Source organism: Adiantum capillus-veneris, chromosome 19 (genome assembly GCF_014529385.1).
Source record: "Adiantum capillus-veneris isolate H3 chromosome 19, ASM1452938v2, whole genome shotgun sequence".
NCBI classification, from domain to species: domain Eukaryota; kingdom Viridiplantae; phylum Streptophyta; class Polypodiopsida; order Polypodiales; family Pteridaceae; genus Adiantum; species Adiantum capillus-veneris.
Window position 1 is genome coordinate 6,504,089 of NC_140949.1, and position 26,021 is coordinate 6,530,109.

General features: G+C 47.1%; 1 protein-coding gene across 5 annotated transcripts in view; it reads right to left on the minus strand.

The window, feature by feature from the left end:
* Positions 1–26,021, minus strand: part of LOC147433502 (putative acyl-activating enzyme 16, chloroplastic) — a 210,340-nt gene that overhangs the window by 140,871 nt on the left and 43,448 nt on the right. For 4 of the 5 annotated variants that reach the window (XR_015185273.1, XR_015185272.1, XM_086490188.1 and 1 more), the window contains exon 2: positions 11,419–11,610. Coding sequence is in view for 3 of the 5 variants with exons in the window: in XM_086490188.1 (XP_086346314.1) it covers positions 11,419–11,610 (192 nt within the window). In the remaining 2 variants the exon portion in view is untranslated. Of the gene's footprint in view, positions 1–11,418; positions 11,621–26,021 lie in introns of all 5 variants that reach the window. The other variant, XM_086490187.1, reaches the window with a different exon arrangement.

The following is a 26,021-nucleotide window of genomic DNA, read 5'->3' on the forward strand; positions in this document are numbered from 1 at the left end:
GTGGAGAGGGTAGGGGCGAGGGGGTTGGGTAGGGTAGGGGCGAGGGGGAGTAAGGGAGGGTAGGGGCGAGGGGGTGTGAGAGGGTAGGTAGGGGCGAGTCAGTAAGGAGAGGGTAGGTAGGGGCGAGGGGGTTGGGATAGGGTAGGGGCGAGGGGGTTGGGTAGGGTAGGGGCGAGGGGAGTAAGGGAGGGTAGGGGCGAGGGGGTGTGGTAGGGTAAGTAGGGTGAGGGAAAATTGTGTAGGGGAGAGGGTGGGTAGGGACGAGGCGAGTAAGGGGAGGGTAGGGGCGTCAGGTAAAGTCTTTATGTCAGAAAAGCACCACATGCAAGGAACGCACCACTCAGTAAGCAGGGTAAAAAGCAATATTGGGTAGAGGTGAGTGAAAAAGCAAAGCTAGCAGTAAGCAAGCAGGAAGCAGTAAGAGAAAGCACAAAGCAATATAGTAAGGAGCAACTAGTTGCAGCAGCGGCTTGGAGTCCAAGGTAGAGAGAGAGAGAGAGAGAGAGAGAGAGAGAGAGAGAGAGATAGAGAGGGAGAGGGATATAGAGTAGAGATGCTGCAGAATTAATAACCAATGGCCTATCAGGACTTCCACCTGATAGAATTAGAGTGTGAGAGAAGCTACTAATGACATTAGTGTTTGTGAGCAGTGTGAGAGAGATGCGCCAGAATATCGAGAAAATCCATGTTCTATCTGATTAGAGTTGTACTCGCCATTTTGAAGAAATCCACAAGGAGAGGGAGAGGGGTCAGTAGAGAGAGAGCTGTAAGATGTAAGGACCAGAGATAGAGATACCCAGGATACAAATAGACACGAAGACAGAGAGAAACAAGAAGCTAATTATCCAATCAATTTGTGAATTCCAATACTTAAAAAGAAAAAATTCGAGAGTAGCTGGAATCCAATTCGAATTATGTCAATGTGAAGTGAGAAAGAGTTCGATGCATGCATAAAACAAGAGAATTTTTACGATAACACAGATTACAACTGAGATGAGAGCTTGAGATAAGGTAAATTTGAGAAGAGGGTTAATGGATCGATGGAGAGAGCCAAAAATTGAGACGGGACAATCATACAGTTGTATGTGGGAGTTATAACACAACCAGATTCTATAGAGTCAGGCAAGTGAGTGATAGCACTTTATTCTTGATCCATTTACCAGTGGCAAAGGAACGCCTTCCAAAGTGACTAACTGCACAGCCCCCTGTGGCAAAATCTCCTGTACCTTGAAAGGCCCTTGCCAGGCTAGGATCAACTTCTAGCTTTCTTCAGATACTTAGCTTGATAGAGTAGCACCAGCGAGCCTTGCATTATTTTCGACCTTCGGAGATGGCGATCATGCTACGCTTTGCGACAAATCTACTCGGCTTGGAGAGCATGTGAAGCTATTCTCCTGCTTTCTTCTAACATTGAGAGACGAGAGAGATTTGTTGAAGCACTCCTAGCTGTGACATGAATGCTTCCCACTCTTGCTGAACCTGAGTTGAACTCATAGGGTGCAATTGCCTCTAAGCCAAAAGCTAGTTGGAATGGGGTGTAGTTACTGATTGCCTTGAAGAAGGTGCGATAAGCCCAAACTGTGCCGAGGATAGCCTGAGCCCAAGAGGTTGGATGCAGATGACAAGCTTTCTTAAGAAGCGCGATTAGCACTTTGTTAGTGCTTTCAGCCTGCCCATTTGCTCGAGGATAGTAAGAGCAAGATTTGCAGTGAAAAATCTTGTAATTCGTGAGGAGAGTGGAGATCAAGTCGTTGACAAAATGACTACCTCGATCACTGGTGACTTCCAGAGGACACACAAACCTGCAAAAAATATTTTCATACAAAAATTTTGCGACAGTGGCGGCTGTGCAGTCGATGGTAGCCACCACTTCGGCCCATGTCGTTGCATAATCTGTTGCTACCAAGAGATACTTACGATTGCCTGGTTGAGCAGATGGAGTAACTGGACCAACAAAGTCCAAACCCCATCTCTCAAAGGGCAACCACGCCATAGATACCTGGAGAGGGCGATTTGATTGCTTGCTAGGCTTAGGTGCACATCGTTGGCAGAAATCACAAATCTTGACATGAGCAATAGCATCTCGAAATATATAGGGCCACCACAAGCCCGTCTATAAGATTTTTTGTGCCGTGATGTGACCAGGGTAGTGTCCACCTGTAGGACCACTGTGTGCATCCTCCAGAATGTGGTCTACTTCATGAGGGGAGACACACCTGCGCAGCACACCATCTGGCCCAGATTTGTAGAGCTGTCCACCAATCAAAGAGAACGGTCTAGACTTCAGCAAGAGTCTTCTTTTTTGCAAGGGAGAAGCATTCTCAAGATATAAGCCAGTAGAGAGCAGATGTAACAAATCTCCATACCATTCTGGGGTTGTGTCCACCTTAAAAAGATGACTGTTAGGAAAATCATCAACCCCAGTATTGGGCTCACCTGTGTGTATGCGAGAGAGATGGTCGGCCATGACGTGCCGCTTGCCTGGACTAAGAACTACTTCGAAGTCGAACTCCTAGAATATGAGTAGCCATCTCCACACTCTTCCTGCAACTTGGGGTTATTTAGAAGATAGCGTAGCGCATGATGATCTGTGATGATAGTGAAGTGAACCCCTAATAAGTAATGACGAAACTTTTGTAAAGAATACACCATAGCCAACCCTTCCCTTTCTGTGGTGCTGTAGTTGTGCTCTGCTTTGGTGAGCAGGCGACTTGCATAGTGAACAGGGCGATCCAGGTTGTACTCTTTACTAGGCTGAGTCAGCACAGCCCCCACAGCCAGCTGACTGACATCCGTATGCACATGAAAAGGAAGAGACCAATCTGGAGCCACTAAAATAGGTGCTTCAGTGAGACGCTTTTTGAGGTATTCAAATGCTTCAGCCTCAGGTTTTGACCATTTAAAGGGTACTGTAGCACTAGTCAGTCGGATCAATGGTTGAGCCACCTGTGCATACATCCGTATGAATCTACGATGATATCCTGTGTGGCCTACAAAGCTCTAAACACCTTTCGGATTGATAGGAGGGGGTAACTTCAAGATTGCCACGATCTTCTCTGGGTCTGGTGCTAAACCTTTGGCAAACACCACATGACCTAGAAGTGTGCCTTCAGTGACCAAAAAGTGACATTTGTTAGGATTGAGTTTTAGCCATGCCTCTCTGCACCTGAGGAAGACAGCAGAGAGTTGAGCGAGGTGTTCCTCTATATTTTCCACTGGGGTTGAACATTGAGCACCTGAGAAGGTCGAAAAATCGTCCATGAAGATGCGAAGATGATCCGTAAGCAGAGGACAAAAGATGAGATACACCGCTCGATTGAAAGAAGATGGAGCGTTTTTCAACCCAAAAGATATTCTAGTGTAGATAAAAAATACCCCAGGGAGTCACAAAGGCCGTTTTCAGCTGATCACCTGGATGGATGCCCAGCTGATTGTATCCACTAAACCCATCCTTGAAACTGTACAATACATGCCCTGCTACATTTTCCAGCACACGCTCAGTGAAAGGTGTTGGGAAACCATCTGGGATAGTTACCTTATTCAAAGCACGGTAATCTATGCACACACGGATTTTGTTGGATTGTTTCTTAGGCGCTATCACCATGGGTGATAACCACTCAGAGTGCTCCACAGGTACAATGATCCCTGCCTCTTGCATTTTTTCCAACTCTTACTTGACCGCCTCAGCATACTTCGGGTTGAGCTTGTAAGCTCAGCCTCTTACAGGCTTAGCCCCTTCAACCAGAGGTATAGTGTGGACACCCAATTCTGGTGGGATCCCCTCCAAATCCTTGTAGGACCAAGCAAAAACATCTTTAAAAGAGTGTATGAAAGAGACTACCTGATTGAGTAATGCGGAATGCTCCCATAACCAAGCTGCTAATAGGACGTGCTGAGGGTTGTCAAGGTCGCCCAGGTTGACTTTTTTGACAGGGTCAGGAGGTGTAACTGTGGAGGGTACTTCAGAAGTTGAAACATGAGCTGCCTCTTGGAGCTTCGAGACATCATGTGCTGGCGTTTGATCGATTGGAAACTCCGCATACTCTTCTTGTAACCATCCAGGCGGAAGCTCATCGAAGGGTAAATCTTCAGACACAGACATAACCGGGTGCTTTAGAGTGGGCGGGGCATCCGACCTAGGAGATGTTAGAGGAAGGGGGGAATCATTGGCGAGTTCATGGAGAGGAGATTTTTTCCCCCTTCGGTGATGTGTGATAGGTTCCCCGAGGCCGAGGGCTTCCATAGGAGGATCATCTGAATCTTGAGAATTTGGGGCTGACCCACTTACTGCTTGGACTGGTCCACTGTCTGCTGTAGGACTACTGTCTAGTATAGGACTTGTGACATCTGTGTCCGCCTGAGGAGTTGGAAGAGAGAGTGTTCCCGACACATGTGAGTTTTGAATAGAGACTATATAGCATGGCATCGAGGCGGTAGCTTCCAACCACTGCAGTAGGTCGTCGTCATACCCGTCAGGTGGGATGGGCTGCTCAGGGTCGGGGTTGACTATACTGACAATGAGCTGTGATGAACCATTGGATCCATACCTCCTTCGAGCCGAATTGGTTGCATGGGGGAGCCAGGAGTATGTATCCACATGGCGTCGTTGCCCCAATCATGAAGTGCCTTAGTATGCCTCAACCATGGTCGACCAATCAGCAAAGGAAATCCTCCCTCCACCTGAGGAAGACTGACCACCACAAAATCCAAGCTAAATGTGAAGTCTTGTATCATCAAAGGCACCTTCTCTACTATGCCCACAGGGTAGACTGTCCTCTGGTCTGCCAATGTAACCGTGAATGGAGCAGGGCGGGTAGGCTGCACGCCTAAGGCCAACATATTAAATTCTGGCATCAGATTGATCCCAGATCCACCATCCACTATGATGCCTAAGAATTGATGCCCAAGAATAGACACAGTGAGACGAGGACTTTTATAGTCGGTGAGGGGAGCAGCTGGATATGAAATCATGTAGGACTCCAAGGGCTGCATAGGTAGGTGCCCGCCACTAGGCCCTGCACCAGGGTACAGAGACTGGATGATGGAAAGGGTGTCACTTCTAAAATTTGCATCAAGTCGAAGCATGTCGTACAGTGACACTTGTTGAAAAGTGTTTTTCAAGATAGACTCTGCTGTGGGCTTGTTTCCTTTGATTAGAGCTTGCTCTGGTATGTTAAGCTTCTGCAAGTCCTCTACTGCTTCGATGAAAGCACCATCAATATCTGATAGAAGCGAGGTAGGCTGGCTCTTGACACTACCTGCTGGTTTGTCAGCTACTACTGGAGGTTGACTCATTTGTGTGATAGGAGATGGAAAGATTGGACCACTAGGGAGGCTGAGGCCAAGAGCAGCTCTCTGCGCCCGTGTGAGCACCCCAGCCGGCTCTTCCACTTGCTTCAACCCTTCTTGAGAGGCAACTACAAGAGTGGAAGGCGGTGCCTGTGAAATGGAGCTTACTCTGATGAGGTTAAGCTTTGGAAATGTAAACTCCTGTTGGCTTGTGCTTGCAGATGTGGACGCTCGTTGTTTTGGGCAATCCTTACTATAGTGATCCTTAGCTTCAGGGCAATGTCAGCAAGGAGGGGACCCTTCTGGTAAGGGACATTTGCTCTGATAGTGTCCATACTCCCCGCACCTGTAGCACAAAATTGGCCTGTTTGAGGGGCGAGGTGGTCTCTACCCTTGCTGCATGGGACCGGAGGCTGACGTGTAGAAGCTTTGGGGAACTGAAGGAGTACTAGCATAATAAAAGTTGGGAGATGCAAAGTTATTGTGCATACCTTGCTGCATAGGAGGTGTTGTCAGCAGAGGTGGCAACGGGTTTTGATGGCCATAGGGTGAGACCATGTTCGATGCAGGTGCTAGTCCTTGTTGGAGAGAAGGACCTAGACTTTGTTGTATTTGCCGCAACCCCTTGATATAGTAGCAATCCTTGTCTTCGTGTCAAGATTTTTCGCAGAAGTGGCAATAAGCCCGAAGGGGACAGTCCTGTGGAGGATGCCCTGGAGAGCGACACAAGCTGCACCATACCATAGCCTTAGTCTCTTGTTGAGACCGAAGCTCTTCTAGCTCTCTCTTGATTTGATCCAAAGCCTCAAGATGTGGGGGTTTCTCCTGGCGAAGAGAGATACTTTTCTCCTCTTGAAGAGCGCGTTGTAGTTTTAGGGCTTCAAGTTCTCTACGTAAAGAAGTCAATGGATCAGCAGGACTTTCCGGAAACACAGAGGTCTCTGTGTGAGGGGAGTTGTTGAACAGCTTCCTAGCCCCCTCTATCCTAGTAGCAGCTGCGATGGACTCCTCCAAAGTGGCGTCGGGCCGGAGACTCTCTCGGAGTTTTTGTTGAGAAGTTTTGGGAAGCGCCTTCTCCACCCACTTCTTCACCATGAATTCACCGGGTTGCTGAGGAAGCTTGGCAACCAGAGACTTGGTCTTAGTCATAAGCTCTGCAAAAGTCTCCTCTGGCTGGAGCACCATGTTGGCTAACTCATCCAACACCTTCTCCTGGTAGTCACCGGGCCTGAAAGCTGCACAGAACTGTTGCCTTAAGGCTGCCCAAGTTGCAAAATGGTTCTCTACGAACTGGCTGTACCATTTGTCTGCTAAGCCATCCAAGGTGGATGGAAAGAGTACCAAGTAAGCATCTTCCCTGTTAAGACCACGACCCCTACAGAGAGATACAAACCTCCTTGCATGGTCGTCAGCATATTCTGAAGAGAGTCCTTTGAATGTAGGGAACTTGATGTTTACTTTAGCCAAAACGCTAGCCAACGGCTCCATGGCCCCTTGCTGAGCCTATAGCACAGTAGCCTGTAGCAGAATAGGAGAGCTTTACTGGAGAAGGTGATCTGGAAGATGTGGAAGTGGATGAAGGAATGGGTGATGTATGTGGAGGGATAGGTGACGAGGTTGATGGACTTCTACTCGGTACCACAGGTCATCTTCTGTTGTAGTGCTTCAGAGGGCTCAGTAGTGCGCTTTGACACTCGTCTGACCGCCTTGTATGTGTCATGCAGTGACCACCAATCCAACCAACCTTCGGGCAAGACAACCTTGAACTGGCTGGCTGAAGACTGGTCTAGACTCTACTAGACCAGGCAAGTGACTAGACCAGGCTGGACCAGGGATGAGGAGGACTAGACCAAGGTCGAGGAGGTCTAGACCAGGGACGAGGACAGGTTGGACCAAGGCGAGAGAGGACTAGACCAGTTGGACCAGGCAAGAGGGGACTAGACCATTTGGACCAGGCGATAGGAGAACAATGCAAGGCAGGTCGGCGAAGCTAGGCAAGGTAGGCGAAGCTAGATAAACCTAACTAGCTTCAAGATTTGCACCTCACAGAGTGAGATTTCAGTTGAGGTCCCACCGTGATCGCCAAAATGAGAGCACCTGTAGCGCGGATAATGTGTCATGCTCTCTACTGTGGGTGGTCCTCAATGCAATGTGCGTGACAATCTCACTCAAACAACCGAACTGAAAGGAAACAATAGACATCAACAGAGCTCACAAAGACACAACAGCAGACCAAAACATATGACTCGACTATCTCAAGGATTGATACAAACTCTGGCGTGGCAGCACACTCACCTCCAGCCCAGGTCTCACAGGTACAATAGGGGTGTCGAGGCTCAGATGTGCAGGGATGGTGAAGATGTGCCCTGTGAATCGACTCACTCTAGACCACTACGTACAAGATAACGCCACTGGCTCAAACAACTACTCATATGTACAACCATAAAGAGCCACCAACGGCTCATAAATGTCCAGTCAGCTACGTCTATCTCCAAATTGAGTGGTGGTGGTGACCTGTCAGCGTCGGTACCCTGCCACGTGTCACCCCCAGCCCAGAGGGTTCGTCCAGTGTGAACCAGACCAACTGTGACTAACTGTCCAACTGTCTGCCTGTCCTGTGAAGTGACATTGTAGCCCTGCTACAAGTAGCGGAGAAGTATTTTATTCGTAACGGATTACTTTTCAAGCAAGGCAAAGCGAGTGTGCCCGTTGATGAGGATATCCACAAGCAAATTTTGTTTGAGTGTCATGATGCACGAAGTGCAAGACACCCTCACATACACCGTACTTTGGCCTTGGTTGGCCGGTATTTCTATTGGCCGCACATAAAAACTTTCATTGAAAAGTATGTGCAGGAATGCACGCACTATCAGCTCAACAAAGTTGAACTTCAAAAACGCGCTGGATTATTACATCCTTTGCAAATTCCCGATAGAAAATGGACAAGCATTTCTATGGACTTTGGTAGTTGGATTGCCCCGAACCAACCGTGGGCACCATGCCATTTGAGTCGTCGTCGATCGACTCACAAAAATGGCACGATTCATCCCTACACGTTCCACCGTAGAGAGCCACAAGTTAGCCCAGCTTTTGTGGAACACTTATACAAACTATATTGTTTGCCCAACGAAATTGTCAGTGATCGTGATGCAAAATTCACAGGCAATTTTTAGCAAACGGTCTTGCAAAATTGTAGACCCATCTGTGCATGTTATCATCAAATCATCCTGAAACTGAAGGACGGACTGAACGCACAAATCAAACTATGGAGGACATGCTACCAACATATGTCTCTCTACATCAATCTGATTGGGAACGCTATCTCCCACATATTGAGTTTGCTTATAACAATACAAAGCACTCGGCTACTGGCAATAGCCCATTTTTATGCTTATGTACGGTTATGAGCCGAAACCACCAATTGCCACTCGATTCAAGGAGATCAAGATGCGATCGGTAGCCGATTTCTTACATGATATGCAAGAAATTCTCCAGATAACAAAAGAGAGCATTAAGACGGCACAAGATCGTGCCACTTTTTACGCTAATCAGCATCGGCAAAACCCTACGAACTCCAAAAAGGCATGTGGGTGTACCTTAGGGTACCGAAGGATTCTGAAACGATCCGAACTGGTCCATGCTCGAAGTTATCTTCTCGTTATTGTGGTCCATTTCAGATCACAAAGAGGATAAGTAGGGTTTCGTATAAGTTGGATCTACCTCAGGGCATTGCCGTGCATCACGTGTTCCACGTAAGCCATCTAAAGGAACAGCTAGGGCAGGATGACTTAGTAATTCCTCCTAAGCAAATCTCGAACTTAGAAGACTTGCGAAGTGTTACGTCCTCAGACATCAAGATGGGTGCCTGTAGTATGTCCTGCCAATGTGAAGCTGGCCCATAGGTTATGAAGTCCTATAAATAGGACTTGAGTCTTATTTGTGAGAATTCTTGTGTGATCACCACACTTGGACTCTAGGCCCTTGGCAGCTCTGCTCGCACACCCGTACTGGTGTGGGATCGGTCGTATGGGACACTGGCTCTTGTGGTAGAGGCTAGCCCACTTGGTTGCAGGCCCCAAGGCTCGAGAGTGAGCCCGTATTGGCTCTATGGCTGGAATGTGAGCCTGATGTCCGCTCACTATGTGTGTCTAGGTGTGAGCTTGGCTTGTGTCATGTCATGTGTGCAGAATGGATCCGGCGAGGGACTAACAAGGCTCTCATGTGTCTCCGTGAGTAGTACTATGTTTTGATCCTCCATCACCTCCTCCAATCTCCCTCAATGTGTCCATAATGCTCCAATGAATGAATCACTGCATATGTTGCATCTTCTATTGCTACTACCATCAATTAGCAAAAGAGTTGGATCGCTTTTCTTGCTGAAAGACTTGGTCGCCTTCACCTTTTCTCTGGCTTTACACAGAGAATTCACAACACCCTTCCACTGTCCAAATCACTGTATTCATAGGTTTGACCTGCATGGACCTTCACAGAACGATCCTTTGAATAGATGAGGAGATGATCCATGAGCATCTTGACCTCGGCCTCTCAAGCCTATTCTGCACAAGGTGGAGTGGAGTGCTAAGTCTCTGACCGATCCTTGGTTGCCTCCTCATTGTCATCAGCCTCCTCTACAACCTTGTCCTCTACTTCTTCCTTGTACTCCTCTTCTGGCGCCTTGGCCTCTTACACATAGGTCTTAGGTCACAAAGACGGAAGCGTAAACTAACATTGAAATGACATTCATATACTCAAGAGAACTGAGAACTGAGAGAACAAGGACTCTCACAGCCATAGCCACCTTCTTGAGAAGTTTTGTCACGAAGGTTGCAGCAGACGCTCTCTTCCTAGAGTGTAGTGTACATAATTTCTCTGTTTTCAGTCCCTAATCATCTCAATTAGGGCGGTTTTCAACAGAGCACTCATAGAATTTCATTCTTCTCTACTTATCCTATGCATACACAAAGTTTGGTGCAATTCCATCGCGAAAAAGGCCTCCGTTTCAACATTAGAACGTGCACAAGTAAGAAGTTCAGATTATGTGAAGAACATTTCAGCATGCGTATGTGTGTGCATTCTGCATGTTTCTCTCTTGTGTTCATTGCGGAAGCGGAAGATAGACTCGCTTTGGAACTGAAATCGGCAATGAAGCAGGTGCACACTACTATAAGAGTAGTGCAAGAAAGGCAAAAGAAACACGCTGACAAAAAGGCATGTAGAGTTCAAAGAAAGTGATTGGATTCTGTTAAAATTTCACAAGAGTCGCCTCAAAGAGGGTGCAGGACAACCTTCTTCCTTTCCAAAACTATCCCGAAGGTATTATGGACTGTTCAAGGTAACCCATTCAATCAAGGAGGTTTCAGAAAGATTGGACCTGCCCTCTACTCGGAAAATCCATAATGCTTTTCATGTTAGCCTCTCGAAACCATACATAGGACTAGAACCAAATGAACCTATTCTTGAAAATCCACCCATGGTAGAAGAGAGACAACAGGTTCTGGAGCTCGAACAGATTTTAGTGTACAAAGAGAAAGAATAACAAGAAGTGGCTTGGTAACTCACATGCACTTATTAAAACAATCATCCTCGATTGTAGGCTAATAAGCGAAACCAACACGGAAAACAAGCATACAAAACAGACATTTACATTAAACACTCAGATGCAGCCATGCATCGTGTGATATGAATATCTGTGTCATAATGTTATGATGCACACTACAATGAAGCTTCCGAACACCATGCGAGTATACAACCTCTAAATTACCATGTTTCAAGTCGTTCACATCTAAACCATGCAACCTTTAAAACAAGATTTTGACCAAGTGAGCACAAAAGGAAACAATGAAATTACACAACTAGCGACTCAATGCATCTATTCTTTGCATTTTGCTTTTTGATTCATTTGACTAATCTTGACAAAAACTAAGGAGTCCAGAAAATAGTGCTACAAAGTCTACTTTGGCAAGATAAATTGAAGACTTCTAAATGGCATGCTCTGGGCTACTAAGCTAACAAACCATGCAGCATCTAGAACAAGACCTTACCCACGTAGACCTAAGAGAAATAAATGAATTTCACACAAGCTAGCAAGTCACTCCACTACCATTTGTTCATTTAGATCCATTCACTCACCTGCTTAAAAGTGATCGTTTTAGGAGACATATGATGAGGGTCCACAAGTGCCACTTTGTCTCCATACTTGATAGTTGTGCATCTCCAAATTTCTGAAAGTGTTCTCCATGAACTTGGATCATCGACATTAGGCAACCTTTTCCCCTCCAAAACAGGAGAACATTTCCGCATAGCTTGTTGAGCTTGTGAAGGCTTCAAAAATCTTATATTAGAAACACTCAGTCTCTCTCTCTCTCTCTCTCTCTCTCTCTCTCTCTCTCTCTCTCTCTCTCTCTGTGTGTGGCATCCCAGCATAGACGGAGATTACAGAGGAGGATTTGAATTATTTTGGCGCGCCACACATGATGCCCAGCCAAGTTTTTGACCATGGAGAACATCGAGGAGATCCGACACCGACCAATGCTGGATTTACTTTGAGATGGAGGATTATCCCCTTCTTAGTAGCTTACGTTTCTTGCACTTCTCATTATTTTGCACCTTTGTATTGACTAGAAAGTCTCTAGTCTTTCCCCCACTTTCACTCTCACTACAAGATTTTGTTTAGGATGTTAGTCTTTCTTTCAGCACACAGACTTTGTATTAGATTCACCAGTTTGTAACTTGTTGGTATCATAGGTCATCTTGGCCTTTTGTAAACGTTAATATATCATTTCATTTCAACTCTCTCTCTCTCTCTCTCTCTCTCTCTCTCTCTCTCTCTCTCGTATTCTCCCCATTGCTCTATGCTTTTGCATCGTCCACTTTGACAAGATACTCACCTACTTAGGCGATGACCTCACTCTCTCACAACTTGCGGCATATGAGAGAAGATAACAAGATATCACCACTTGCGGCTGAAGTGAAGGAGTGAGTGGAAGAAAGAGATTGATGCAACCTTTCTTCGGAAGATGGAGGAATGGAAAGAGGAGAAGAGGAAACTATGCGAAAGGATTTCTTGCGTCGAGGAGCAAGCGGCTTTGCGGCTTCATAAGAAGCCGCAATTCGAACTCTTCAAGGTGAACTTCTTGCAGCAAAAAGTGGGCAGCTTGAAGAAGGGGAAATTCAGCCATCCATGATGGAAGAACTGAATACCATGAGAGAAGATATACGGGTTATCAAGGAAGAAGAGGAGAAGAAGTCATGGGCCGCGATCATCTCCGCAACACAAAAGAAAGTAGAGGAGGCCGAAAAATGGATTGAGGCCACCAAGAAAGGGAAAGGTAAGGAAGCTCCTTGTACACCCACTCTTATTAACATGACCCTCGAAGAGGAACAAAGGAGGATGCGGGCTCTACATGTGAAGGTAACCGACCTCAAGGACATAAACAATGTGGAAAAAGAGGTCACAAGCCTCACATCCATGATGGGGATGGACAAGCCTTCACACACAAAGGCATGGAGAGTGGGCAAGAAGAGTGATGGCCCGGGAGAATCTTCAAAAGGGAGAGCTCTCATACTACGCTTCCCCTCCTTGGAACAGAAGGATTTCTTGAGAAAGAAGCCTACTCTCTAATAGACAGGTATTTTCCTTGGTAATGATCTCACTCTCTCACAGCTTGCGCATATGAGAGAGGTAATGCCAAAGATTACAGCGGCAAGGGAGAAGGGAAAGATGGCCTTTTACAGAGATGGTTGGGCGGTGGATTGTAGAGCGACGCTCTACATGGCAGTGTGCGACCTATGGGACCACATTGAAGATGGCTACTTGGAATTGTAATGGATCTATGAGGTTGGACGTTGATGCCTTTGAGGACAGTTTTAAGACAGGGACATTGTTTTCTTCTCAGAGACTCATCAGACCCCTGGACAGCTTATGCCACGTGGTGGGCTACGGATGGTGGGCTACAGATGGGAGACAGCCCACAAACCAGTCCCGAGATCTGAGCATGGGAGTAGAGGTTCAGGAGGAGTAGCAGTGCTATTTAGGGAGGAGTTACAGCCCAAAGAGATGATCATGCTAGATACATGTGGGTGAGGTTGAGAGCTGACACAAGCCGGTTTCTATACATTGCCATATGTTACTTCCCCCCCCCCCCCCCCGTACGTCAATATATGCTGCATCCAAAGGAAAGTCGCCTTTCTCTATACTAGATGATGATATATGGGAGTTTTCTAGGTGGTGATATCCTCCTCCTAGGGGACTTCAATGCCCGAACAGTCTTCTACGACACTTTAGATGAGATGCATAGAGAGCTGGATGTGCGTGAGTTGGGGCTTGACATATGCTCACATGACAGAGAGCAGCAGGAGTATGGGAGATATCTCACACAGATGACGACTACACATGGGTTAGCCATACTTAATGGATTACAATGATTTCCTGGAGCAGTCGGTTTCACATGCTTTCCACACAGACACGGGGCCACTACAGCAGTGGATCATGCTCTTTTGACATTGTCCATTTCATTTCAATATAGTACAGCCCAGTCGTCAGGAGGCAGGCCGCATACCCGTTATACATTTACGCCAGAGACTGACTCGGTTTATACAAAGGAGATCTATAGCCATCTATGCACAACTAGTCGTGGCCTCTCAGTGGAGGAGTGCATCACATTACTGACTGAGACACTGCATAGTGCAGCATCAGAGGCATACCCAGACACTCAGCTGGGTCGGAGGCCACATTCTAGGAGCATGCCCTAGAATAGTTGATATGATAGGAGTGCAGAGAGATGAGAACCCAGCTTCAGAGGGATCTTCTTTTAGTAGTCATCTTTTACAGGCAGTCTCGGATTGCTTCCCGGCGCCTTGTGCGACGAAAGAAACGAGCTTACTTATCAGTTGTTCTTCAGTAGAGACTCAAGAGAGACATGGCGATTCTTTCATGAGCACTCCCCTCCCCCAGTGATTACTTCTCCTGATGTGTGGGGCCAGTATGCAACATCGTTATATATAGTTCCTGGACAGGACCCCCTTCCAGATCCTACAGAGCCATGCCCGCCTACCAGTACCTTCTTTACCACTGAGATCGTAAAGAGATACATTGACAAGATGAGGACCAGCAAGCATAGTAACAGAGGACTCCCTTTTTCGGGCTTCCCGTCCCCACTTGCCGTCCCGCCTCTTTTTTACAGTAAAAATCCATTTGAGCCCCGTCACCCGTTCCCCGTCCCGGAATGCAACCCTTGTGACTATGCCAGCAGGGCATATGATCATGATGGTCTAGTAGCAGAGCACTTTATACATGCTAGAGATATGCTGGTAGTGGTTCTTGCGGTGTTGTTCAATCATGCCATGTGTGAGCGGTTACTTGAGACTTGGAGGTTGTCTACTATTGTGCCTAACTTCAAGACAGGTGATCCTACAAAGCCTGGGAATTACCACACTATTATGGTTGGGCACACATTGGCACAGTTGTATGCATCCATTCTTAAGCAACAGTTGAGTAATTGGGCAGAGGGTGAGGGTGTACGGGCAAAGGGCCAGGCCGGTTTCAGGAGGGGTTTCTCCACTCTTGATCATATTCTGACACTCAGAGCCATCATAGAGAGGAGGGCAGGTCACATGGGAGACAAATTTATTGTAGCTTTGTGGATTTCTGCAAAGCGTTTGACATGGTACCGAGAGCTTGATTGATGCGCAGACTGCAGGAGATGGGGGTGCCCATAGTATTGATTTCGGGAATTATGGCTCTATACATATCAGTGATGGGACATGTACACACCCTTGAGGGGATACCTGATTTAGTTCACTCCACCATTGGGGTGAAATAGGGTTGACCATTGTCTCCTACTCTATTTGGTATGTACCCTCCCAGTACGTCAGTATATGCTGCATCCAAAGGGCAGTCGCTTTTCTCTATACTGGACGATGATGTATGGGAGTTTTCTAGGGATGGTGATATCGTCCTCCTAGGGGCCTTCAATGCCCGAACGGGCAACTCTCAGACAGTCTTCTACGACACTTCAAATGAGATGCGTAGAGATTGTGTGAGGGGTTACCTGAGACTTGGAGGTTGTCATGTCACGAGGATGTGGCAACTGTTAACTATGTCATGAGGACGTGGCAACTACTAACTTTAGTTGTTGGTTTCTTTCCGATGGGTTTTGTTTTATTTTCGAGACCCTCTTTTTGAAGTAGCAAATGGTCGGACATTGTATGGCCAATGTGAACGATAGTTTCACCCGGGGACAAAACGTTGGCCGGCACTGGCATTCGTATAGTAAGAGGATGTCTAGGCTCAAAGCAAGATCATGTAGGTCCCCCCGTCGCACTTAGCAAGTTGGTGGATACTAGGAAGTGAACTCAATAAAGGCCTAAAGTCAAGGTGTGACTATCAACAGAAAGTATCCGACAGTTTGGCCATATTGCACTTTTGGATGCGGTTCCAATGAGGATAGATGGTCAAATGACCAGTGGGAGTCCAACAGAATCATTTCCTAAAAATTAGGGAACTGCTATTTTGGGCCGTGAAATGTGTTCGCATCATTACCTTTGGTATGACCAGGGGAACATTTTATTACTCTACTGTAAAGTCAACCGATGCACCAATTGAGAGATTTTTAAGCAAGAAGCCCAATGCGGAGAATTTGCATCCATGAGTGCCAAGTGGCACTTTTTGGTCAATTTACCAAGTCTAGGAGAAGAGAACTCGTAACTGACCTTTTGGAGCAATTTTGGAGGCGGATAACTCTGATTTTCAGCCATTTCTCTTCATTTTGAGCTTCCCATGACTTTACCTAGGTCCAACGAGCTCATTTTCAGCATTGGAAGGCATCAGATGCGTGTTTACAGGGATGTTTTGCTGCGTTTTCAGCGATACGCTTTTTTTGGCAGCCATAGAAATCTTCTCCTTTTTGCATCTATTTGTTCACAAGTGCATTATAGGTCAAGCGCAGAAGAGAGGGGATGCTTAACCTGTCATTCACAGGTTAAGAGCTATGGAGTGTTTTCTTTCCCTCTCATGTACAGTGTGGTGCTAGGAGTGATGCCCTGCACGATACACACTGCTCTCTCTCGCGCCTACGTGCAGTTGAGTGATGCCCCACAAGAGGAATCTTCATTTGACTGATGTACAGCTGTGTGGGTTCATGCTTTTGTGCTCACTATCGGACTCGAACCGATAACCCTTGAAACGGAACAGATTTTAAGTCTGTCGTGTTTACCTTTTTCACCAAGTGAGCAAACTTTGAAAGCAAAGAAAAAAAACAAAAAGGTTATGCATAAAATGTATTCATGAAAGGGTAAAGTGAAGAAAAAACGTCAAAGCAAACAATCAGACGATCTCAAGCCCCAACTACATTTTCCGATCCAGGGTAATGACAAAGCTAGCACATCAAATGTACTCATAGATTCAGTGAAATGGCAATGTACAGTTTGACAAAAGTATGAAGGTCTCATTAAGTCATTTGTACACATGTTTTGACGACCTTTCTTGCGGATACATGCGAAGATAAAAGAGTGTTAATAGCACAAGATCATCAGTGGCATGTATTTATGGTATGCAATCGAGGACGTTTGCGATTTCAAGAGGGGGGTATGTCACGAGGAAGTGGCAACTGTTAACTATGTCATGACGACGTGGCAACTACTAACTTTAGTTGTTGGTTTCTTTCCAATGGGTTTTGTTTTATTTTCGAGACCCTCTTTTTGAAGTAGCAAATGGTCGGACATTGTATGGCCAATGTGAACGGTAGTTTCACCCGCAGACGGAAAGTTGGTCGGCACTGGAATTCGTATAGTAAGAGGATGTCTAGGCTCAGGGCAAGATCATGTAGGTCCCCCCGTTGCACTTAGCAAGTTGGTGGATACTAGAAAGTGAACTCAATAAAGGCCTAAAGTCAAGGTGTGACTACCAATAGAAAGTATCCGACAGTTTGGCCATATTGCACTTTTGGATGCGGTCCCAATGAGGATAGATGGTCAAATGACCAGTGGGAGCCTATAGCGCGGATAATGTGTCGTGCTCTCTACAGTGTGGGTACCCCTCAGTGCAATGTGCGTGACAATCTCACTCAAACAAATGGAAACTCTCTCAAACAGAATGAAACACAGAAACAATGGATAACAACAGAGATACGACAGTGGACCAGAACATGTGGACTCGACTAGCTCAAAGAACCATGTACAGACTCTGGCGTGGCAGCACACTCAGCTCCAGCCCAAGACTCACAGGTACAAATGGGGTGTCGAGGCTCAGATGTGCAGGGATGGTGACACTGTGCTCTGTGTGAGACTCTGTGTAAGACTCGCTACCAAGACAACGACGATTAGACCATCCATGCAAAGATAATGATAATGACCCAACGGCTACTACTCATAGATACAATCATAAAGAGCCACCAACGGCCCATAAATGTCAGCCAGCTAAGTGTGACCTGGCCACATGTCCACTAGGCCACCATCCGTATCCCTGCCACGTCACTGCCCCGAGTGTCCGTCCAGTGTGAACAGACGGACCAACTGTACTAACTGTAACTGTGTCCTGTGAAAGTGACACTGTAGCCTGCTACAAGTTGCCCGCCACAAGACTGGTCACCGTCTCGGTGAGCCAAAACTGAATGAAAGTACAAAAGTAACTATATGTACAATGAAAGGTGGGTCAAGAGCACAGTCCTGTCACCCAAGGGAAAGTGTCGTCACCACTGTTGCTCCAGAAGTATCCAGATCGGGAGGAGCCATCAGATCGATTGTGTAACGATGCGGTTGCTGGATTGTGCTTTGCATAACCTGGCTTCCTGTGGTTGTAGCAGCCATCTGCTGCACAGCAGATGGAAGCACCTGCCCTGAAGTGAACTTTGGGCGCCTAGTAACACAACCATGGCGGTGTGCACCAGCAACACCGTCACAGCAAGGAACACTCTGGCTCTGCATGTGTGGCATCTGGACCTCAGACCCCTGCTGAGTAAAGTACTGGAACTGGGGCTGTGGGTAGTGTCCCATGAACTGCTGAGAGGGCTGAGAGGGACCTGCTGGGTAGTGTCCCATGAACTGCTGAGAGGGCTGAGAGTGACCTGCTGGTGCTACAAAGCCTGCTGGATTCTGGACCTGTATCCCTGGCCCAGTCCATCCATATCCCACAGGAGCCTGGGTAGGCCTGTTACCATACATAAGCCCTTCTTGAAATCCCTGCACCTGTGCTTTTAGGTCATCAATAATCCTTGACTTTATCTTCAATGCTTGCTGTAGTGCAAAAATCGTTGCATCTCGATCTGCGATGGCACTCTCGGCAACCCGCAAGCAGCCTTCCATGGCCGCATATGTAGCTGAGTGCTTCTGGTGGGTGGCTGCTAATTTCTCTGCACCAAGTTCAATCATTGCTATGGAATTTCTTGATTCCTGTAGGTTTTCTTCAGAGATTTTGAACAACGAATATGAGTTGCCTCCACTAGAGGAAGTAGTAGTAGCACCTGGAGATGTAGTACTAGCAAGGTTACCGAGATGTAGTAGTAGCAAGGTTACCTGGAGGCACTGTAGTGGTCGGGGTGATCGGTGTTACACTAGTATTAGGCTCAATAGGTGAGCTGGAGATTGGGGAAATGACGAAGATACTACAGGTAGTGCCGAGAATGGTGTTGTAATATTGGCACTAGTATAAATGGTAGCAGTGGAAAGAGATACCTATGGAATAGAGACTGCGTCAGTAGCAGGAGTGGGCGTACTAAGAACATCAGAGCTCACAGCGGCCTCTGGCACTGTAAAGACGGGCACGGGGTGAGAAGAAGACCGTCTAGGAGGAAGTGTCACACTAGTCTGACTCTCTAAAAATGGCAGAGGTCGTAGTGTCTCTTCCGTGTCTTTGACCACTTTGACTCTTTTTTTCTGTTTCTTCTTCTGCTCATCTGCGCCGAGAGATTTCCTTTTTACTAGCAGTGGTACTGTTGTATCCTTATCCACTTCCGAAGGGTTGATACGGATGTTGATCACCCAGGCCAATAGTGGTGCGGCAAAACATTGGAAGCTGGATTGAGATGACTGTAATTGTGCTCTAAACCTTTTTGCCCTTGTCTGCAATGATGTAAAGAGGATCTGATGAAACCCACAAGGAATGTTCTTGATTAAACAGTAAAGACCATCACATAGTGGGAACGTGGTCAGCACTTCTACTTTTCCCTTTGCTCCTTGCACATCTCGCACCAAAAAGTAATATATGAAAGCTGCTAAGAGAGCTTTGTGATGCTGCAGCTCAGGATGATCGGGTTCGAACAATGCCTTGCATGCCTTTATGGTATCAGCTTTGGAGAGCTTTGACTAAGACCGGGTACTAGGCTGCAGGGCGGGAAAGTTGGTCATCCCCATTGCATTTCCTAGACGTGCAGCTGTCAAAATGTGACCTCTGACTTTTGGGAAATTTTTCAGCATCTGATGAACCATACTGACCGGTATGTCATTTGGGAGGATAGCTTCATCTAGTGATTTGATACCCAAATTATCCAATTGGGCCTGTGAGAGAATATCTCTCAGAGATGGTTTGGGCGGCTGCATGTGAAAATTTAGTGAAAACTTTGTTTTATGTTTTGTTGTTTCAGGCCTAGCCACCTCATGACTGATTACATGATTCATGATTTTTCGTTTTCCTTTTGGATCTTTCTCCTGATCGCTTGAACTGCCGTTGGAAGTGTTATTATCACTATCCCCGTTCGAGCTGGACTCTGCCTCTGAAGCCGAGGCCTTGTAACTTTCGTTGGATGGAGCACTAGAAGACATGTCAGTGACCCCATGGCTGCTGTGATCTGATTCCTCGTCAGTTGCATCAATTTCCTCTCTTTGTGGTTGAGCCTTTTTCCTAGGCAACAATTTTTTACCGCCTGCCATAGCAATTTGTTGCCGACTGTACACACTGTAGTAGTGTCTTTTATCCAACCCAATACTTATATAACTGACTACAAGCTGATATCGAACTGAACTGACTGCAGCAGAGTGGATTTGTGGGATTCCACAGATCATATATGTACAATATCCCCAGTGAATACATACATCAGTACACACATCCTTGTCTCTCATACAACTGCAGTGCAATCCCAGAAATTGCAGTGTGTTAAATCCTCTTCATCTGTTCTGTTCTGCTGAGAGAGAAAACAAAGGATTTACGTTTTCTCAATTGGGTGCGACCTGCTTTTGTAGCGTTAATAGGTGGGTGCGCAACCAAAAACAAGCATCTGCGTGAGAAGGGGGCGAGGACTTGCCAGGTACTGCAGAGGTACAGGTTCGACAGAGCTAATTTTCAATAGGGTATTCGAGTGGTCGAATAAGGGAGGGCAATTCGATAGAGGGTGGCGAGGGCGAGGGCGAGTGCTCGACCTGGAAGGCGAGGGCGAGGACAGGAGAGGGGGGCAATTCGATAGAGGAAGGCGAGGGCGAGGGCAGGAGAGGGAGGGGCGAGGGGTCGATATGAATGGCGAGCGCTGGATAGGTAAGGGCGAGGGCGAGGGCTCAATAAGGGGGGCGAGGGCTGGATAGGTAAGGGCGAGGGCGAGGCTGGAGAGGGGAGGGCTCGATATTGGGGGCGAGGGCGAGGCTAGAGAGGGGAGGGCGAGGGCTCGATAGGGAGGGGACGAGGGCGAGGGCTGAAGAGGGGTGGTCTAGGGGTTCAATAGGTGGAAAAAGGGCGGGGGAATTTAATGGCTAGGATGAGGTGTAGATAGGGGAAAAGGTGAGGGGAATTAAGAATCTGGGCTGATTCTTACCGCAGGGGTTATGTGGTACTCATTTAAGCCAAGGAACACAGGTGAGGAGAGAACATGGGGAAGGTTAAGAGATGCTAAGATACTTATTGAGCAAGGGAACAATGCGGTAGAAAAGGAATGAACAAGGAGGAGAGAAAGAGCTAGATATAAATGCTGTCAAAGATAGAGAATAAAATTTTTAGGCACGTCTATTCGGCTATGGAGTCTCACTACCCAGATGTCTTTGGAAATGTTATTTCTTTTTAATTCACACCCTCGAGAAACTGACCTTGCAAGATAGGAAACAGATACTTATTGAAAGGAGGAAGGCATTAAGGATTGAATCAATTTGAGGAGAATTACAAAAATGATAGCCCTAGAAAGGCAAAGAGAGATATGTGATGATGAAAGAGTGCATTTCAAAGTTAGAGACAAAAAAGGGAGATGCAGTTGAGCTGCTTTAATCTTCGAACACTATCCCATAATCAAAATGGCTATTATATGAGACTTGATTCTCGAAAATTACAAGAACAGAATGTAGCAGAGACAGAGTCAGAACAATAAATGATGCATCAGTGAAACAAGGGGAGTTTTCCAAGATAAGAACTACCATGATGAAGTTTGGAGTAGAGATGAAGATGGTAAGCCATAGAGAAATACCGAGCCGGGGAGTTGATAATCATATGGTGGTGAGATGGCTATCATCATTAGCTTTGTATATGATTAGGGATAGTGATAGCACTTAATCCTTGATCCGTTGACCAGTGGCAAAGGAACTACTGTCAGGGTGACTAACTGGACAGCGGCCAGCCCCCTGTGGCAGAATCTCTTGTACTATGAATGGCCCTTGCCACGCTGGGACCAGTTTCTTAGCTTTCTTCAAATACTTAGCCTGATAAAGCAGCACCAGGGAACCCTGCGTTAATTTCGGCTTTCTGAGGTGGCGATCATGCCACGCTTTGCGACGAAGTTGCTCCGCTTGCAGAGCATGTGAAGCTAAGCGGCGACTTTCATCCAATAAGGTGAGACGGGATATAGAAGTAGATTCCATACCCCAACTTGCGCGCAGACTGCCCACCCTAGGGGATCCGGAGTTGAGCTCAAATGGAGCTATGGCTTCCAAACCGTAAGTGAGTTGACAAGGCGTGTGATTCGTTGTTGCTTTGAAAGATGTGCGGTATGCCCAAAGAGTGCCGTGCACAGCCTGAGCCCAAGATCCTGGATGGAGATGACATGCTTTCCGCAGTAGGGCGATCAGAACCTTGTTGGTACTCTCGGCCTGCCCATTGGCTCTAGGGTAATAAGAGCACGACTTGCGATGAAAAATCTTGTAATTGGCCAGCAAAGTTGAGATCATGTCATTGACAAAATGACTGCCCCTATCACTGGTGATCTCTAAGGGACATCCAAATCTGCATAAAATATTTTCATATAAAAATTTGGCTACTGTATTGCCAGTGCAATCTACTGTCGCCAGTACCTCTGCCCACTTTGTTGCATAGTTTGTAGCCACTAGCAGATATTTGCAATTACCTGGTTGAGCGGGGGGATATATTGGACCCACAAAGTCCAAGCCCCATCTCTCAAAAGGTAGCCACGCCATCGAGACCTGCAGAGGACGGTTGGATTGCTTACTTGGCTTCGGCCCACAGCGCTGGCACACATCACAAACCTTAGAATATGCTATTGCATCCTTAAAAACGTAGGGCCACCATAGACCGCTCTGTAGAATCTTCTGGGCAGTGATATGACCAGGGTAATGGCCACCAGTGAGACCACTGTGGGCATCCTCCAGAATATGCTCCACCTCATGAGGCGAGACACAACGCTTCAGAACACCATCTGGTCCCGATTTGTAGAGCTGGCCCCCAATCAGAGTGAAAGGCCTGGACTTTAACAGCAATCTCCTCTTCTGCAGTGGAGGTGCATTCTCTGGGTACAGCCCAGTAGATAGAAAATGTAAGACCTCGCCGTACCATTCCGGTGTTGTATCTATCTTAAAAAGACTGCTATCTGGAAAGTCATCCGCAATCCGGATAGCTTCTTCACCTGTGTGAATGCGAGAGAGGTGGTCAACCATTACATGCTGCTTACCAGGACAGAGTACCACTTCAAAATCAAACTCTTGGAATAGGAGGAGCCATCGCCATACTCGACCTGCGACCTATGTCTTATTAAGAAGATAGTGCAAGGCATGGTGATCAGTAATAATTGTGAAGTGGACCCCTAGCAAATAGTGACGAAATTTTTGTAGAGTATACACTATAGCCAAACCTTCCCTCTCTGTGGTGCTATAGTTGCGCTCTGCTTTGGTAAGCAGGCGACTTGCATAATGTACAGGGCGATCCAAGTTGAACTCTTTGCTAGGCTGAGTCAGCATAGCACCCACAACGAACAGACTGGCATCTGTATGCACATGAAAAGGTAGGGCCTAATCCGGGGCAACTAGAATAGGCGCTTCAGTGAGGCGTTTTTTGAGGTATGCAAATGCTTCATCCTCTGGTGTTGACCACTGGAAGGGAACAACAGCACTGGTGAGCCGGGTCAATGGTTGAGCCACCTGTGCATACATACATGTGAACCTGCGATGATAGCCGGTGTGGCCCACAAAGCTCTGAACACCTTTGGGATTGATGGGAGGAGGTAACTTCAAGATGGCCACTATCTTCTCTGGGTCAGGTGCTAAACCTTGAGCAGACACCACATGGCCCAACAGTGTGCCCTCGGTGACCAAAAAATGACACTTGTTCGGATTGAGCTTCAAACGTGCCTCTCTGCACCTGAGGAAGACTGCAGAGAGCTGAGCAAGATGCTCCTTTAGATTTTCTACTGGGGTCGAACTTTGCGCACCCGAGAAGGTGGAAAAGTCGTCCATGAATATGCAAAGGTGATCAGTAAGCAGAGGACAAAAGATGAGATATACTATGCGATTGAAAGAAGGCGGTGCATTTTTAAGTCCAAAAGACATTCTAGTGTAGATGAAAATACCCCAGGGAGTCACAAAAGCTGTTTTGACTTGGTCGTCAGGATGTATTCCTAACTAATTGTAGCCGCTGAACCCGTCCATAAAACTATACAGTACATGGCCAGCGACATCTTCAAGGACTCTCTCAGTGAAAGGAGTCGGAAATCCATCCGGGATTGTGACCTTATTCAGAGCCCGGTAGTCGACGCAAACTCGAATTTTGTTGGACTGCTTCTTTGGGGCAATAACCATAGGGGACAACCATTCTGAGTGCTCTACTGGTACAATAATACCTGCTTCTTGCATTTTTTCCAACTCGATTTTGACTGCTTCTGCATACTTGGGATTCAGTTTGTAAGCCCGTCCTCTGACAGGCTTAGCCCCCTCAACCAGAGGAACTGTGTGGACTCCTAGCTCTGCTGGGATTCCTTCCAAATCGTGGTAAGACCATGCAAACACATCCTTGAAAGAGTGCATGAAAGAGATTACCTGGTCGAGTATAGCTGGGTGATCCCATAACCAAGCGGCTAACAAGATGGGCCGATGGTTGTCAGGGCCGCCTAGGTTGACCTCTTTGACTGGGTCAGGCGGTGCAGTGGGAGAGGCTGCGTCAGGGAGAGAAGACCGTGCCGCCTCTGTGAGCTTCTGGATATTATGAGCTCGCGTCTGATCAATGTTGAAATCAGCATACTCTTCTTGCAACCATCCTGATGGAAGCTCTGCGAATGGTAAATCCTCAGATACCTCAAAGTGCTCTGGCATGGGTGGAGAGGCACATGGAGTGGAGGTTAAGGAAGGAGCTGGGGTGTTGGCCAACTCTTGCAAGGGAGACTTTTTCCCCCTTCTATGGTGGGTTATAGGCTCACCCAGGCTGACGGTTTCTATCAAGGGACCCTCTGAAGGATGGTCATCAGAGACTGGCCCACTTGGTTCTGGCGCACCTGGCTGACTGGGATTACTGGCTTCAGGTGTAGGATCAGGGGGAGAGGGTGAATCTGTTGGCAAGGGTTGAAGAGAGACTACATAGCATGGCATCGAAGATGTAGCTTCTAACCACTGCAGTAAGTCTTCATCTGACCCATCAGGAGGGACCGGCTGCTCCAAGTCAGGGTTGGACTCTACTGACAAAGAGCTATGCTGAACGACCGGATCCATGCCTCCTTCGAGACGAATTTGTTGAATTGGAGAGCCAGGGGTATGTATCCACATGGCGTCGTTTCCCCAGTCGTGAAGTGCTTTCGTATGTCGCAACCACTGCCTACCAATCAGCAAGGGATAACCTCCCTCTACCTGGGGAAGATTAACTACCACAAAATCCAAGTTAAAAAAAAAATCTTGTACCTTCAGAGGCACCTTGTCGACTATGCCCACTGGGTAGACTGTTCTTTGATCTGCCAATGTAACAGTGAAAGGAGCAGGTCGGGTAGGCTGTAGACCTAAGGCCATCATAGTGAATTCGGGCATCAAATTGATTCCAGATCCACCATCCACGATGACGCCGGATAGCTGGTGCCCAAGAACAGATACAGTGAGACGAGGACTTTTATAATCGGTGAGGGGAGCAGTTGGATAGGAAATCAAATAAGACTCAAAGGGCTGTACAGGGAGGTGCCCGCCACTAGGCCCAGCCCCCGGGTACAGAGACTGAATGACTAACAGGGTGTCACTTCTGAGTGTTGCGTCGAGCCTTAGCATGTCGTATAGTGACACCTGCTGAAAAGTATTTTTCAAGATGGCTTCTGTTGTGGGCTTGGCGCCTTCGAACTGGGCTCCCTTTGGGACCTTAATCTGTTCCAAGTCAGCCACTGCTTCCAAGAAGGCTCCATCAATGTCAGATAACAGGGAAGTTGGTTTGCTCTGAGCAATTGTGAAGGACTTGTCCTTTGGGTCAGGTAGACCAGATAGAGGAAGTGGGGACTGACGAGGTGGACCTGTGGGCAGACTGAGACCAAGAGCTGCTCTTTGTGCCCGAGTAAGGACACCAGCAGGCTCCTCCACTTGCAGTGGCTTAACCACATGAGTAGCAGGTGATGGTTGAGGCACGGTGTTCACAG